General features: G+C 39.8%; 1 protein-coding gene across 2 annotated transcripts in view; it reads right to left on the reverse strand.

The window, feature by feature from the left end:
- The window catches only part of PDE7A (phosphodiesterase 7A), a 140132-nt gene extending 123388 nt beyond the window's left edge, over positions 1–16744 (reverse strand). Inside the window, exon 1 of one of the 2 annotated variants that reach the window (XM_077166889.1) lies at positions 16720–16744. Coding sequence is in view for 1 of the 2 variants with exons in the window: in XM_077166886.1 (XP_077023001.1) it covers positions 15759–15896 (138 nt within the window). In the remaining variant the exon portion in view is untranslated. Of the gene's footprint in view, positions 1–15758; positions 15939–16719 lie in introns of those variants that run through there. The other variant, XM_077166886.1, reaches the window with a different exon arrangement.
- Between the last annotated feature and the right edge of the window lie 946 nt (positions 16745–17690).

Below are 17690 nucleotides of genomic sequence, written 5' to 3' on the forward strand. Positions count from 1 at the left end.
TTTATTTATTCATTTTTATAATGGTATAAAACATGGATCCTCTGGCCAATGTTCCTGAAGAATGATCCTTCTAGAGGGGACAAGCCAGCAGACTTAACCAGATAAGACTGGCTCCATGTAACTAAATAATCCTTTCCCACTTTAAAAAACCTTTTTGTTTTATTTTCCGTATTTGTATTTGTTAGAAAAAAACAAAGTCTTAATGCTAGAGGATATGTGGGAACCTGAACCAAGAAACTTTATGCCTCTTCTTTATGCCTCTTATCCAGCAGCTTCCCTCAACCTAAAAATCTACCTGAGGAAGAAGACTGGCCCCACAGTGAAAAGCACAGTGTTTTATAAAACAGCAATTTAAGGTTAAAGTTCCCTCCTCCCATAAAAATAAGAAACAAAAACCAATCAGCCCAAAGAAATCAAAAGAGAGCTGCTAAAAACTCTGCTGTCCTTAAGTACACAGGTGGTTCAGTGGTAGAATGCTTGCCTGCCACACAGGAGACCCAGGTTTGATTTCTGACACATGCACCACCCCCCAAAAATAAAAACTTTGCTGTCCTCAATAAGAAACTATATAACCTCAAAAAATGTTGCCAATTTATGCACTATCTTGATATTTCCAAGTTTACTAGTGATTAAACTTAAGTGAAAAGGGGAAGATGTGAAGAACCCTGTAACGGCATCAGAAATATGTCTAAATGTAGAAAAAATAGAGGTGGTCCTGATTTCCTATAACAACATGTACCATAAAAATATCATTATTTCTGGAGGTGTGCTGTCTAATGAGAGAATCACTAGCCATTTATGGCCATAAAGGAATTGAAATGTCTCTAGTCTCAATTGAGATGTGCTCTCAGTATAAAATACACCCTGGATTTTGAAGGCCTCGTTCCCTCCCCCCACCCAAAATGTATAAGGTATCATTGATATTTTTTAATACCAATTACATGTTAATATTTTGGGATATACTGAGTTAAATATAATATATTCAAATTAAAAATTTACCTCTTAATTTTACTTATTTCATTTAATTTTAAAAATATGGCTACAGGAAAATAAATTACAATTACACATGCAGCTTTCACTAGTTCTTGACAAGGCAAAGTTTTATAATCTTTTTCTTTTGGTTTAAAATTCTTTAGTTTCACACTTTTGTGCTAAAAACAAGGGTATGTGGACCTGGGGTTATGTCCCACAGGGTACTGAAGATAAGGGCTGCCAACAGTCAAGGGGTTACTCAACCAGTCCAACCTACTATGATAGCCAAGGCCCTAGGAGAAATCCAAAGATATTTTATAAAGAGTTGGCTTGTCCCTCATTCTAACCACTTCAACTACCAGCTTTATACAAAGGAACTGGAATACTAATACCCTTTCAAGAGGCTCTCCAGGAACCCTTTTAATCACATCCTTCTAAGGAGTAATGGCAGCCATCTTGAGACGGCATAAGATAGTTTAAAACAGAACTACAGGCTATGCAGTAGCACTGTGGGAAGGGGGAACTTGTGAGGGAGCCAGAAGAATGTTGGACTCTGAGTAGGACTGACGCACATTTACATTTCTGAATATCACGATTTGCTGAGCACTAGGCAGAACAGAGCTGAACAAACGGTGTCCATTCTAACGGAGCTCATAGGCCTAATGTAACAAAACATACCAAAGTCAGGATGGATCAGAATACAAGGTCAGTTGTTCAGAGTTAATCCTGGGCTAAAATCAGAGTTAATTAATAAAGACAAATAAATCAGTAGACAGAAAGCTAAGGCTAGCTGAACTCAGGAAGCAAAGGATGTTACAGATAGATGAGAATTCACGAATTCTGGGTGTTCTTGAACAGACTCCAAGATACATCTGAAATGTTATAGACACGTCTGCATGCGCTATTTTGGGGGACTTGGGAGGCAATGAGAGTACACAGCACTCAACAGAGAGGCAGTGGTCTCCAAACTTTTGATACTTGAGCAACACATAAAATTAGGGTAAAAAAAATGTAACTGGACATCATTAGAGGCTTAACTTACTAGATAAGGTTTAGAAGTTATCAATTGAACATATTAAAAATCAGGCAGAAAATTGGAATTTGCCAAAAATATGACAAAATGTTCACTATCAATGAATTTAAAAATTGAATTAAAAAAATACAAAGTTGCCAACAGAAAAAGAGGTAATGGCCATTGAAGATAGATAGGCAATTAATAATAAATATTTAGTAAAGGTTTAGCAATAAAAATCCAAGAAATGTAAACTAAAACTATAAGAAAGCATGAAAAGGGACTCACAAGCTGCTTATGGAAATATAAATTGCTATCCTTTCTGGATATTTGACAATAAGCTTTGATCCAGTAATTCCACTAGGAAATGACTTCAAAATTGAGAGAAAGATTTATGAAAATGGTCTTTATCACGATATTTCATATATGCACAGAAAAAAATAGGGGATGAAAATGTTCTAGAATGTTAACAGTGGTTATTTCTGGGATTTCGAATTGTGGATGATGTTTTACTTTCTTCTTTATATTTTTTGCATATTCCATGTATTTTATAGCAAGTATTTATTTTTAGAAAAAAATGTGAGTTACTTTTCAAAATTCCTTTTAACAAATATCACCCAGTTCTTCACACAGAAACAATTAAATAATTGTTTGCCATTTCTGTTCCACATGGACAAAGCTCCTATTCTAATTCTGGATTTTGTCCTCCCACTCACCAAAAACATCAGCCCCCACACCAGCATGGCAGAGGGGGAGCGCTAGTCAGAGAGAGAGAAATTCAAATTCTAGAAGTACCACTTATAGCCGTGTTACTTGGGGCAACTTACTTTTCTAAATTTCAGTGGATTCTATAAATATAGAGAACATTGCTCCAATACCACAGAGGGCAGTTCAGAAAGTGTATAAATAAAATGAAGGTAGAATTTGGAGGCAGAGGTGGGAGGCTCTAAAATGAAATTATAATACAATTTTGGATTCATCCCAAAGAGTTATGGTGACATCTGATGATTAACACGAGACTAAAATATAAAAGTTTTCCTTAGTTGTTCTGTACTGAACACTTACTACATGTTGTATACTAGGGACGCAGCAGTGAATAAGGTAAAAGAGATTCCTGCTTCCAGACCACATCATCTGTGGTGGCTGAGGGTGGAGACAAGGCAGACAGACAAGTCAATCAAGTTAGCGGTGTGTGCATAAATAAAACAAAATGATGAAATAGGATAGAAGGGGGAGAGGCCCTATATTAAACAGGGTGATTAAGGACGGTTCCTCTGTAAGAATGGGGCTGAAACTTGAACAGCAAGAAGCCAAGGGAAGCTCTTGAAGTTAGAGCAAGTGCACAGTGAAAACAGAACAAACCTGGCAGGTTCACAGGCAGCAGCGCTATTGTGAAAGGAGAGGAGATTGAAAAGGTAGTAGGAATCAGACTATATGGGACCATATCTTGAGGAGTTCAGATTTTAACTGTGATGAAAAGCCACCAATGTTCTTAGCACAGTAACATGCTTTCACACCATTTAAAAAAAAACTTTGACTCATATGTGGAGAAAGAATTCTAGCAACGGGGGCTACTGCAGCAGGCCAAACAAGAGATGGTCACAGCTTGGACCAGAATTGCTAGTACTAGAGCTGGTAGAATAAAGTAGGATTCCCATGGAGGCTGATTTCAGCTCTTTTAATCCCATGATAAAGTGTCGCTGTAAAATCTTCCCTGGTTCTCCCAGCTCCACTGTGCTGCCACTGAACTTCATGCCCTATCCTAATGAGAACATGTATACACACGTATTAGAATCATGTATTTATATTCTGGACCAAGCTCCAAGAACGAAGGCCGAAATCTTTGCAACACCCAGCAGGGTGCCCAGTAAATGAAATGATAAATTTAAAACAAGGACAGTCATTCAACACCACAATGGATTGTTTGCCATACTCTTCTCATAATGTTTCAGCAAAGGCTGAAGGGTCAAACTACAGGTGTTCAACAGAAGGAGCTTCTGCCTTGCCTTTACATGTCCTTTTGACCCCCTGTTTTCAGTTTAATCATTCATACGTAGAGGGGATAAGTCTGTTTGGTTTCTAATGATAATGTTCCAAGGTTCAGAGTCATAAATTTTCCTGAGAACTTCTTACATTTTATAAATATGGGTTATGCAAAAAAGAAACTTGGATATTTTGGTAAATGAGATTATAGCACAAAGCTATTCATCTTCTAAGCTCGGAAAGAGGAAAAAGCATTCTTTTTTGTAGACCATCCACCAGGACAATCACTTCAATTATCTTCGTTTTTCCATTAAAAATGTAGTATACTCCATCACACATTAAAACACTATACTTCCATTTTAATTAACCACTTTGAACACTTATTATATGCCAGGCACATAGGAATACAGCAGAGAATAAGCCAGTTCTGACCCACCTGGTTGTATTTTTTAAGTTATTAACTAACTAGACCTCAATCTCCTTATAATTTTAAAATTCTACTTAAACCATTTTCTACCTATTAGACACGTGTCGTTTTTTTAAACGGGAAGTTTGCAAAAAAATTATTAATTTCTCTGATTACAAAAATGATACCTTTTCACTGCTTAAAAAAAAAAAATCACAGAAGTACCAGAAATCACACTCCCTAAAGACAGCCACTGTTAACATTTTGGTGAACAAGCTTCCAGACTTGTACATACTCATACATTTGTTCAAACAATATCCTCCCTGTTTTAATTCACAAATACATTTTGTAGAAAGTCACATCTACAGCTCAAAATATATATGTCATTTTACAACTAGTTTTCCCCCTTCAAATTGTTATGTGCACTGTTATGGATTGAATTGCATCCCCCAAAAAGACGTGTACAAGACCTAAACCCATCATGTAAATGTGACATTGTTTGGAAAAAGGTTTTTGAAGACGTTGTTAGTTATGATGGGGGTCAAAATGGATTACGGTGGACCCTAATTCAGTGTGAGGGGTATCCTTGTAAGAAGACGGGGAGGGAGGTCACCGTAGGAAAACTGAGGCAGAAATGGAAGAGCCACAAGCCAAGGATGACCGGCCATCAGTCAGGGCCAGGAGGGTGTGGAACAGATTCTTCCCTACAGACATCAGAGGAAGCATGGCCCTTCCCACGCTTTGATTTCAGACTTCTGGCCTCCAGAAAGAACTATGAAACAATCTATTCCTATTGTTTTAAGCCACCCAGTTGGGGTTACTTTGTTACAGCAGTGCTAGGAAATTAAAACCCGTATTTTCCATGACGAACATGCATTTACGGTATTTTATTGGATACAGAGTTTTCTCCTGAATTAAAACACCACAATTTAACTGATCCCCACTGATAAACAGGGAAATAATCTAAATGCCCATCATTACAAATTCCGTAAAGTGTTACCAAAAAAAAATCTATGTATATATATATATATATATATATATATTCAGCAAATTTTTAGTTTCCCTTTTGGATGAATTCCAGGATTGTAAACAGAAAGGGTACTGTTCACATTTAAAATTTTGAATTGTATAGCACAAGCCTACTGTCTCCCAAAAGGTTAAATTAAATAACACTCCTATGTTCACATAGAGTAATACCCATTTTCCACACCCCTGGTGACACTGGGTCTTGTCAGTGTCTGCCAATACCAAAGTATCTCTTCGCCATCTCGCCCTGCCCCACCACCCCCTCCAAAAAAAATCTTTTATTTGCGTTTCCTTTATTACTAGTGAAGCTGAACACGTTTTCTTATATTTTTATTTCTTCTTGGAACTGCTTGAGTCTTTTGCTTATTTTCTACTGAACAATTTTTTAAATACATTTGATTTATATCACCCTTGTTAAAAGAAAAGAATCTTTTTCATTTTTTTAGAATGCTGTTATTGTTTTTCTTAAAAATACATGTTCACTATGAAAAATTCATCCAAAAAGTAAAATGAAAGTAAAAAAAAGTTATCCAAAATACCATCACCTATCTTTCCATACATGGTAAACACACAAAAGGCTAGAAAGTGAGCTCTTTCTCTATTGGAATATTAACTTTTATTCTACAAGGTGAAAAAGGCTTCATTCTTAAGTTAATTTTTAAAGTGCCAATGAGAAATATCTTTCTTTATAAAACATCATTCTTATTAAGTTGCATATAAACACATTTTGACAACTCTTATCTAACTGCACCAGTTGGAAAGTAAAATCTAGTTACTGTTTTGAAGAAGAGCTATTTGATGGCAGTTGGTGAAGAGCTCTTGAGGGAATAGAGATAGAAATTTAGGAGTTAGGTCTTAGGAACTGATCTGGGAGGTTAAAAAAAAAATCTCACTTTTTTAGTTTGAAAGAATAGTTAACTCATGAAGTAGCAAAAATAAAAATATGAAGAAGAGGCAGGTTTTTACTTCGCAACATCTCCCATGGAAGGTGAAAACTACTTCCTAATTATCAGAGCTGTACAAATATAAAAGCCATTCATATAAATGAGTTATCCAAAGAATTACAGAATCAGAAAGTTGGAAGGAACCACAGGAGTCAATCCCTTGACTACACCCTCATCCAGTATCCTTGAAGCCCTTGTCTCAACTCCACCTAGTAGGGAATTGATTATCTCCTGAGGGCAGCCCACTCTCCTATCTGGACAGCTTATCAGACATCTGGGTCCAAATACCACAAACAGATGACTTTTTCTTCTTAAATTACGTAGGTTAAAAAAGGAGACTGATGTTTCTAGAACATTGGGAAAATTACAGAAAATTCCAAATAAACAGTTTTTAATTACTTGTAATTCCATTATCCAGAGATAAGTACTGTTATCATTTTGTGATCACCCATCTTTTTTTTTCTTTCTTTTTTTGCAAGCACATATGGTGTATAGCTATGTATATATTTGTGATTTATTTTTTTTACATGGGCAGGCACCAGAAATCGAACCTGGGTGTCCGGCATGGCAGGCAAGAACTTGCCTGCTGAGCCACCATGGCCAGCCCTGTGATTTACTTTTTTTTTTTTTTTTTTTTTTTTTTTTTAAGACAGAGAAAGAAGGAAGGATGGAAGGAAGGAAGTGAGGAAGAAAGGGAAACATTTTTAAACATTTTCTTGTTTTATTATATTTTGTTTGTTTGTTTGTTTTTTACATGGGCTGGGGCCGGGAATCGAACCGGGGTCCTCCGGCACGGCAGGCAAGCACTCTTGCCCGCTGAGCCACCGCGGCCCGCCCAAAGGATGTAAAGGATGTGTTTTTTCTTTTTTTTTTTTTTTTTTTTTTTTTTTTTTTTTTTTTTTTTGGCATGGGCAGGCACTGGGAATCGAACCCAGGTCTCCAGCATGGCAGGCGAGAACTCTGTCGGCTGAGCCACCGTGGCCCACCCCCTGTGATTTACTTTTAAACAAAATCAGGATAATCTGTAGAAACTCTGGGCTTTTTTTCACATAATAATTTTATACATATTTCCCCATGCTATTAAATATCCTTCAAATTCTTCAAAGCATTTTAGTGGTTTAGAATATATAGAATAAGAAGAAACACTATTCCATAATAAGAAATACTATAACCTTTTTTTTTTTGGTAAGCTGTATGATGAGGTCACATTTGATTTTTTCCCATGTAAGTATCCTGTTCTTGCAGCACCATTTGCTGAATTTTTGCTTATTTGGATTTCTGTTGTTTGTCTGTTTTGGGGGAAATGCACGGGCCAGGAATCAAGCCCAGGTCTTCAACATGGCAGGTGAGAATTCTACCCCTGAGCTACCCTCACAGCCCTCAAATACTATAATTTATACTATAAATTATATACTAAATTAATACTATAATTGAGCCCTAGAAATACTATAATTTATTTAACCATTTGTTGTCTCCAATTTTTCAAAATAAAGTAAAATGAAATATCCTTGAATATTAATCCTTATCCATATTTCTGCTTATTTCCTCAGAATAGATTCCCAAAAGTATATTACAAGGTATTCTAGTTTGTTAGCTGCCGGAATGCAATATACCAGAAACCGAACGGCTTTTTAAAAGGGGAATTTAATGAGTTGCTAGTTTACAGTTCTAAGGCCGAGAAAATGTCCCAATTAAAACCAGTCTATAGGAATGTTCAATCAAAGGCATTCAGGGAAAGATACCTTGGTTCAAGAAGGCCGATGAAGTTCAGGGTTTCTCTCTCAAGTGAGAAGGCACATGGCGGACACAGTCAGGGCTTCTCTCTCAGCTGGAAGGGCACATGGCGAATACAGTGTCATCTTCTAGCTTTCTCTCCTGGCTTCCAGTTTCATGAAGCTCCCTGGGAAGGCGTCTTCCTTCTTCATCTCCAAAGGTCGCTGGCTGGTGGACTCTCTGCTTCGTAGTGTTGCTCTCTCTGAATCTCTTTCTCCAAAAGTCTCCTCTTTTATAGGACTCCAGTAAACCAATCAAAACCCACTCAAATGGGTGGAGACATGTCATCCCCTAATCCAGTTTAACAACCATTCTTGACTAAATCACATCAACCAGGGAGATGATCCAATCACAGTTTCAAACATACAGTATTGAATAGAGATTATTCTACCTTTATGAAATGGGATTTATATAAAAAGATGGCTTTTTGGGCGGGCCACGGTGGCTCAGCAGGCAAAAATGCTTGCCTGCCGTGCCTGAGGACCCAGGTTCGATTTCAGGTGCCTGCCAATGTGAAAAAAAAAAAAAAACATGGCTTTCCTTAGGGGGCATGCTTCCTTTCAAACCAGCACACAAGGTAAAAGTATTCATTTTTTAAGCACTAATTTCTTGATTGAATTGCTAAATTACTTTTCAGAACACTTACAACAATTTATAATCCTACCAGCCCTGCATAAGCATGACCCTCTAGTCATTTAAAAAAAAATTTGCCAATTTGGTAGGCAATAAATAGTATATCACCTTCTTTTAGGAGGCATTTCTTTGATTACTAAAGTGTGATTAAGCACAGATCTCCCTTTCTATTTCCATACTGTTTCTGCCCACTGGTCCTTATTACACTCCACGGAATGGTAAAAGGAAAAAACCACATGGTAAAAGGAAAATAAGAGAATACATTATGTAGGCTTCTGAGCCAGAATGACTGAGTTTTCCTGCACTACCTCGTTTTTACCTTGGACGAGTGACAACATTACGCGTCTATCTTCTCCTATAAATAAGAGACAAACTTATTTTCCTGTCACAAATAGGAAGAGGGTACAGCATTCAAGGACATACAACCAATCAAAATCTCTATTAATTCTCTTCTCCTTCCTCTCATTCACAGGGCAGTCCTTCAAATATGGGAAGACAGCATCTCAAATAATCAAATTTTTTTTACCTTACCCACATTCCATGTAAAAGCCAACAAAATCAGTAATATATAAACCTAAAACTAAAACTCTACCTACAGTCCACTCACCTTTACCGATGCGGCAGGCCAGATCAAAAGTGAGGGTGCCAGAGCAAGACAGGCTTGGCTTCAAACCCTGGCCCTTTACTAAGTCGTCATGATGCCTCGGGCACATGATTTAGTATCTCCAGGCTCAGTTTCCTCCTCGGCAAAAAGTGGCAGTAACAGCCCCTATTTCATGGTTTTTGTTAAAGATTAAAAACATCAATTATAATATCTGGCATGTAAGAGGCACTCAATAAATGGAAATAATAATTATTATTATTACCACATCTTTATTGAGCACCACTTGCCAAGTACTTTATGTGGGTGCCGAGCTAGGGTTTGTCTACTCACAATTCCTAGTAGAAGGGTTCCATTTGCTTAAAATTGAGTTATTTTGAACAACAATTTACTTTCTTTCTTAAATTCTGCCCTGCATTACCTTTGTCCTCTTCTATCCCTCTATTCTTCATCTTCAAAAACTAAAGAGCCATCCCTACCAGCAGGTGGAAGCATGGAGTAGCAATCCAAAATTCCTAAGCAGGAGACACTTCTGATGCCAACCATGAAATCAGGGACACAGGTCCCTCAGGAAGGGAAACTGCTAGCAACCAAAATAAAGCCCTGTGAACTATTTAGAAGGTTCACCCACAAACCTAGTTTTTTTCCCTTTCCTCATATGCTGATCATATGAACACTTAGGTCTGAATGCAAATATGCAAAAAGTCTTTTGAATAACCTTTTGAAAGGCATAGCTGGCAATAATATAAAAATCAACAAAGTCTCTATTATTTTTAGGCAGGAATGGGCCATTTAAATATTGACGTGAATAAAGCCCTAAATTTTCCCTCAATTCAAATTAATCATAAAATCTGAGCAATTCAGAACCAGAATAAAAAAGTTTTGAGTTGTTTTTACATTAGAAGATTCAAAATTAAATGTTGAAGAAAATTTAGGTGTTATAACGAATGTGGAGAAATAGGAACACTCATGCATTTTTGACGGGAATGCAAAATGGGCCAGCCACTGTAGAAGACAGTTTGGCAGTTTTTTGGAGACAGGAAGAATTACCACATGAGCTGGCAATCCACTTCTAGGTATATACACAAAAGATATGAAAGCAGGGATTCGAACATACTTGCACACCAATGTTCACGATGGCATTATTCATAATTGCCAAAAGATGAAAGCAACCCAAGTATTTATCAGTTGATGAATGGATAAATAAAATGTGTATATACATACAATGGAATATTTTTCAGCCATAAAACTGAGATTCTGATACAAGCAAAAACATGGATGAATCTTGGAGACATCATGTTGAGTGGAATAAATCAGACAAAATTTCTTTTTTTTTAGCACTCCTCTTTTCAAACTTGTCTATATATCCAAGCCCAGAAGAGAACCCTATTGTCTAAAGCTCCTCTGGCCCTTTTTTTTTTTTTTTTTAAAGTCAGAACTTACTCTGAAGTATCAGCAGGTCTCATCAAATTGTTTTAAGAGAATAGATGGCATCATTTATTCTTTTTAATTCAAAGCGAGCTCCCTGATATTCTTTACTACTGACAGGGGCTTAATATTTTACTTCTCACAAGACATTTGTATTTTAAAAAGAATTTCTGAGTAGGCAGTATGTGTAACTAATAGTACTCTAGGCATAACAGCAAAATTTGGGGGTGCGTACATACTAAAACCTCTCAAATCAAAGAGACTCAACATGTTCTTGAAAAAAGCCTATAAACTAGCAATTTGTAACCCTACCTCAATCAGAACCATATTCCAAATATAATATAAATTTACATTAATATTATGTTTGACCATATATTTGAAATGTAAATGTACATTAGTTCAGAAGTGAAAGGCAAAACATGGTAGTATTAAATTTAAATCAAAGTCTGAAGCATTTCTGAAACATAGAAATGAAATCAAGGTCCCACCAACATAGGCATTGTGCCAGTAGGCAGGGAGGAGGGTTTCTGAGACAGAACCACTTCCCTTGAATTATCCCATCTACTGCCCATAGTGTCCCCCTTTATCAGTTTCAGTTTAGAGTTGTGAAAAGGCAACTCCCTTGAGAACAGTAATTTGGAATAATGCAAATTTACAAACTGATAGTGGATATGTAAGAGCCCTTATAAATGAGCACAGGATATGCAACTGAAATTTCACAAAAGGGGAAATGCAAATAGTATAAAACACATTTCAGGAAGTGTTCACCCTGTTTATTTCAAGTTAAAACAAACTCAGGGGCAGGGCATGGTGGCTCACTGGCAGAGTTCTCGCCTGCCATGTCAGAGACATGGGTTCGATTCTCCGTGCCTACCTGTGTTTAAACAAACAAACAAACAAACAAAAAACTCAGGGTACCACAATCCCGTCACTAAAGTAGCAAAAAGTTTATAAAATAATACTTAATATGTATAATCAGAAATGAAAGGGATATGATCGTTAAGTATTGTAAAATGATAGAGGCTTTAAAGCCAAAAAAAATAAAAGTTACCTTCTGACTCAACCTAGTGAGTTTATACTAAGAACCCACAGATTCTATTGCAAACACATACAAAGGTATCAAATGAAGCTTTACATACAATAGCTAACACCTGGTAGTAACACCCATGTTCAACATTTGGAGATGTTGAACATGATCACAATGATCATTATGATGATCTACCTTGGCTCTGTCCAATATGGCAGACCCTAATCATACTTACCTATCAACTTAAATTAAAAATTCCAATACCTGAATCACACCAGCCCCATTTCACACTACCCTCAACCACCACATGAGGTTGGCCCTGATTCATCCAAGAAGTGTTCCAACACTGCATTTTCATTACAACTTGATAAACTCCAATACAGTAATTACATGTATCACCAGACCATTTTTCTCACAAGCCTGTAAGCTTCTTGAAGGAGAAATCAATCCTTATCTAAGAGGCTTTGAATGGTTCTGGGACATACCCGGCTTCAATAATCTGTCACATACCAAGTGAAGCATTGTTAATAACAAGAGAGTATGCATATCTTGGCTACAGTTGGAAAATGTGTTTATGTATAAGGAAAGCAATGCATACAAATGAAAACTTGGTTAGGTTGGCAGGGTTACATGTGATTTTTCTTTTCAGCTACAAATTCTTTACATTTAATACTATTATCCATCTTTCTCAACACCGAATACAAGGTGCCTCACTCGCACAAAGTGACCAACAAATATATGTGGAATTAGATTAAAAAAAAAGCATAGATGCATAGATGCTCAACTAGAAGTCATATGTAGCCTATTCAAAGCACATGGTTTACACATTAGATCCCAAATATTGTGTTTAATGATAACACGTATCACAGATCTCCGAACTATTTTTTTAATTAAACCTCAAATCTCTAACCCAAATAAGATCTATTTCCAGTGCAAAGAAAATCTGACTGAAATAATGCCAAGTGTAGTGCTCTGACGTGCCCATCGATACACTAAGCGGACAACCTACATTGAGGGAAACCTACCCGTCGAGCACCCTGTCTACAGTGCACAAGACCGACAATTTCTGCCTTCACAACATTTTTTCCCAAACAATAGGAGATATCCAGAGGTGGGAAAAATAGGCTTCTATTATCTTTGTTTCTCAAATCATATTAGCTATTTGAAATAGTAGTATATGGCCGTTTTTTTAAAAAGTCAGTGCCTCATCTACTTGGCATCCTTGGGAAAGCTAATATTCCACATAAATGAATTTTCCAGATAACTCATACTGGTCCATTTAAGCACCAATACAAACTGCCATGGAAATCTTTTTAAAAAATTTCAAATCTTTCAACTTTTTAAAAACATACCCTAGTAAACATTATTTTGACAGTTATTGTGTCGTATAACATTCAAGCCCCTAAACTAGCTTCCCCAGAATGTTTTTTGTTTTTTTTTTTTAAGTCACTTCCTTTAAAGTTTTTCTTTCTGATCCCTGGCTTTCAGTGCATCAGCTGTCAGCATTTGCAGCTATCAGTGTGGACCTGACTCTAGCTACTCCAATTCCCCATACATGCTGCTACTTGGAAAATAAGTTTGTCAGAATTTTGCCTAAAACACACAAGCTTTAAGAGGATCTCTAAATCTATTTTGGTTGCTCAAAGTCTTTACTATTTCCTGGATCTGTTGCAGTCTGCATTTACGAGTTACAAACCAAGTCTGAGTTGCTGCTATACCTTGATGAAAAGTCCTTACGTTGTTTTCATGTTTAAAAATGATGCTCCATTTCATTACCTAAAAAATACATTCAACAATTATTTATTAAGTATCTACTATAAACTAGGCTCCAACAGCATTGTGAAATTAACCGAAAAGTTTGCTAATTTTGAATGTGTTGTAAAATAGATAGTCTAATAAAAATAACTGTTCTACTTAATGCCTTGAGAAAAAAAAAGACTACTTTTAAGCCTTAAAAATGAGACTACAAAACAACATAATTTCTGTACCTTTAGACTTAGGAACTGAAGCACCAAAGGTAAAGAAAGCTTTTTTTATCTAACCAAATATTTTATAGAGTTCTCAATAAGATCCCAATATTTTTTAACTCCTTTTTTTTCCATTACAAATTGTCATTTGAGCCCTAAATAAATCAGTATCAACATATGTCTTATTATTAAATGATACTCAAAGTCTTGACAAATACCCCATTCACCATCACGGTACATTTACCATAATCTTAATGCTGAGCAATGTTGATTAGAAAAAAGTGTTAATTCTGGGAAACTCTGTCTAAATTTTCACAGGTTCTTATCTACTTCACCTTAGGGTTTAGAAACAAACAAACAAAAAAAACTTAAGTGTTAGCTAACTATGGTATAACTCCATATTTGCTTTGCCTGCCACAATGATCCTTTTTAAATTCCATTACCCATTTAAAGAGAAGGCTAGAAAAGGAGTGGAGCTTAAAATTGGTCTCTGTGGACTGATTAACACATATGGTAAAACCCCTGGCATCTACCTTGTTTTAATTCCCTTGGAATCTCCCTTCTCATTCATTTCCTCCTTGGGGAGCAAAGTAACTTTACTTGTAGTTTACAATTTTATAAATGATCAGTAATTGCCTTGAACTAGAAACAGGTATTAGTCATGCACCTGCTTATCTGATAAAGTAAAATAATATGTAGACATGAAAAAATGTTATGACCATTAAAACTCTTTAATTACTACCATTTTTCAGCAGTGTATTAATATCTCTTAAACATTAATTTTGGAACCTAAAAATGCTAGACCAAAATAAATTAAAATGTAGTAATTATATAAACTGTCATTTGATATTACAGTATTTTCTCTGAACCTGCTCGGACCTCATTAGCATACTACCCTGCCCTGGGAAAGAAGTCTGATATTAAACAAAAAGGATTCAAAGAGAAACCCAAACATAGGCTCTAGCTCTCTCTACAAACGTTTTAAGCTATCAAACAACAAATATTTACTGGACGCCTATTACATGCAAAGCCTCAGGTGCTGCCCGCACTACCTGTTGAAAACCAACAAACAAAAAAGAAACCGCCCAGCTGCTCACGATGCTTACAATGTAACCGGAGGGAGGAAACATGCTCTCATAAAAATATATTAAACAATAAGAAAAATAAATATATAGAAAAAATGATGACGAGCACGTAACATAACTGAGGGCACTCAGTTCCGATGTAAGCAATAAACAAAATTCTTTTGGCCTCTCTATTTAAAACTGGCAATCAAAATCGGCCAGACGAGTAGTTGGGCCAACAGCATCCCCAGAGCAAAAGCTAAACATTCTCAGGAGCAACTGGTATCAAAACAAAGTCTTCCTGGGAATGTTCATCAGGAGTTTCTCTCCTACAACCTCCTTATCAAATTAAAAACTCAACTGATGCCTGGCTACCAACTTTGCAGAAACTGAAGCTTCGGGGAAGCACTCCCGTACTTGTTTCTCCATACCACCGCAGGCCCATACCACAGAAAAGAAGGGTCGGAGAGAAAGCAGAGACCTGGTGTCTCGGCCTAGCGTCCGCGGGGCGCACGGGAGCTGCGGGAGGCCCCGCGCCAAGATCCCACAGGTGTGCCGGGGCCACAAACAAGGAAAAGGGGGCTCAACGTCCAGGCGGAGATAACGAGGAAGGGAAGGCGGCAGTCTTCCGTGAAGCTTAAGCCGGTGGGAGCAGAGGTGTGACGGGCCTGAAGAGGGTCTCCCTGAGCCCACCTAGGTGGGGGTCTGCAGAGGCCGGAGGACTGGGGGGGGGCGGTGAGTCGCGAAGATAAAAGAATGGGGTCTGCACTCGAGGGGAAACCTGGGAATCCACAAAAAAATGGACAATGCTAGATCTGGAGTGAGCGGCGACGACTGAGAGTGCCGCGGAGGTGCAGCCGGTGGACAGAGGGAAACAAAAGAGCGGAGCCCCCAAGTGCGGGCCCCTGGCCACGGCTATTACCTGCGAGAGCTGCCGGGGATTGGGGCAGCCGAAAAGCGCGGAGCTGGAGCTGAAGCTGATGGCCCCTCGGCGGCTGAGGACGTGCTGAGGAACCGGCCTGTCCAGGGGCAGCACCGGCAGCTGGTAGCATACTTCCATTGAATATGCCCGCCCGGCCCCCGCGCGGCGCCCACCCGGCCGCGGCCACCGGCCCCTGCGCTGAGAGGGGGCCGCGGCTCGGGGGCGCCGGGCCGAAGCGGGGGCCGGGAGGGAGGACGCGGACCCGGGGCCGGAAAGCCGCGCTCACGTCTCTCCCTCCCTACCCTCCGCCTGGGCCGACGGCGGGAAGGCGCTGCGGCAGCCGCCGCGACAGTTACGGGGACCCGCGCGCCCCCGGCCCAGCACTAAAGGGGACGGGGTGCAGGCAGGGGCGTCACAGGCAAAGTCGGAGGTGATCCGGCCGACCCGGGACTCCTCGGCCGGGAGGAGAGAGTCCGGGAGATGCCCGAGCAGGGACGAAGCAATGCAGTGCAAGAAAAGACGCCTGTAGGCAGCGGCGAGACCCAGGGCGCACGGGGCTCAGGACCAGCCAGCAGCTCGCGCCGCCGCCGCCACCTGGCCCCTCCCCTCCTCACAGCCTGACTTCACTCCGCCGCCGGCGCGAGCCCGGCGTAATTCACACTTTGCAGCCGCGGAACCTGCGCCAACCACGGCCGCCGCCACCGTGACGTCACGACGCGACGCCACGCCGCAGACTCCGTTTCGCCGCCGCCGCCGCCGCCGCCGCCGCCGCCGCCGCCGCCGCCGCAGCGCGCGCGGGTAGCCTGCCAGTGTCGTGTGGCTCAGCGTCCTGGCTTCGGTTCGGCACCCTAGCAGTTCCCTCCCGCTTACACACCTCTCTTCTCCCCCACCGACCTTATCCCGCAGCCCTTCAAGCCCCTCCCCTAGCCTCCCTAAGGGCGCGTGCGCAGGAGGCTCGCACCGTTTAGGAGCATTTCCCTCATCGCTAAACTTGGGCGTTCGAGCACGCAGCGCATGTAGGACGGAACCAGACCGCGTGAGAGGCGTGATTCCAGCCCCACCCCCCGACCCCAGAAACCCAAAGCATGGTTCACACGGGTAACGGTCGCTCAGCCGCACGGTCCCCAGCGTTTTTCCCCCCTTGAATTCCCATTCTTGGGCTCTCCTCAGGACCGCTGCCGCAGTGACGTCAGCGGGCCACTCCTTTCCACTCCGTCACTGTCGGTCCCTTGGCGGGGCCGGGCTTGCACCCCTGGCAAGCGCGGCCACGGGACTGTCCCAGGGATTGAAAAATTCCCCTGGGGTCTTCTTGAAGGATCCCAAGAATTCAGGATTGTAGAGGGGGTTTGGGGGTAGGGGGAGACCGAGGCTGAGAAGTGAGAGTATGCACTAGAGAAAATGAGAAAAAAGAATGATACTGCGAGGACAAAGGAAAAAGGAGTCTGCGTGCCCTGCCACGATGCTATTGACGTTTCTTTAGAAAGATAGGGAAAATGAGCTTACGACATGTTTTATAAGCGGACATATAATTTGCATGCTATTCATATTTCAAGTTTTTCATTTCTCCCATCAAAGCTTTTAATTGCAAACTCGTTTCTAATGCATTCCATCTTCTACAACGTGAGTCCAAACAAGCTTTCTCCTACTGTTAATTTGGCTCTCCAAACAGGGCACCCATCCTTCCACTTATTTGCGAAGACTAGCCACTGGCAAAGCCTTGGAGCGAACTGCAGAGCCTCTACTGATGATCGTATCAGTTATCGAATTCACTTGATTCTGTAATTCAGCTAAAGTCTATAAGAGCTTTTATCATCTTCCCATGGCATCTCCTTCTTTAATGTCACTTAAAACCTTCTATCTTCTCAGTAGGTATTGTTTCTATTTGTCTGCTCTCTATTAAAAGAAATATAACCTCCACTGCGGTCTTGTCGC

Source organism: Tamandua tetradactyla, chromosome 6, assembly GCF_023851605.1.
Source record: "Tamandua tetradactyla isolate mTamTet1 chromosome 6, mTamTet1.pri, whole genome shotgun sequence".
NCBI lineage: Eukaryota > Metazoa > Chordata > Mammalia > Pilosa > Myrmecophagidae > Tamandua > Tamandua tetradactyla.